Raw genomic sequence first — 344 nt, forward strand, 5'->3', positions numbered from 1 at the left:
TGCCTGGCCAGCCCCCTGGTGCTGATGATCGCGGTGGGCTTCCTCGGCAACTCCGTGGTCTGCGTCATCGTGTACCAGCGGCCGGCCATGCGCTCCGCCATCAACCTGCTGCTGGCCACGCTGGCCTTCTCGGACATCATGCTGTCGCTGTGCTGCATGCCCTTCGCGGCCGCCACGCTGGTCACCGTGCGCTGGCGCTTCGGCGACTCCTTCTGCCGGCTCTCGGCCGCGCTCTACTGGTTCTTCGTCCTGGAGGGCGTGGCCGCCCTGCTCATCATCAGCGTGGACCGCTTCCTCATCATCGCCCAGCGCCAGGACCGGCTGACCCCGCGGCGGGCCAAGGC

The 344-nt window shown here is 69.2% G+C and overlaps 1 protein-coding gene across 1 annotated transcript in view; it reads left to right on the top strand.

The window, feature by feature from the left end:
• Window positions 1-344, top strand: part of GPR45 (G protein-coupled receptor 45) — a gene marked incomplete at its 5' end in the record, with an annotated part of 1,860 nt that continues 1,516 nt past the window's right edge. The window contains one exon of the mRNA XM_014536454.1: window positions 1-342. Within this exon, the coding sequence (XP_014391940.1) occupies window positions 1-342 (342 nt within the window). The remainder of the gene's footprint in view (window positions 343-344) is intronic.

This window comes from Myotis brandtii, unplaced genomic scaffold, assembly GCF_000412655.1.
Source record: "Myotis brandtii unplaced genomic scaffold, ASM41265v1 scaffold1627, whole genome shotgun sequence".
NCBI lineage: Eukaryota > Metazoa > Chordata > Mammalia > Chiroptera > Vespertilionidae > Myotis > Myotis brandtii.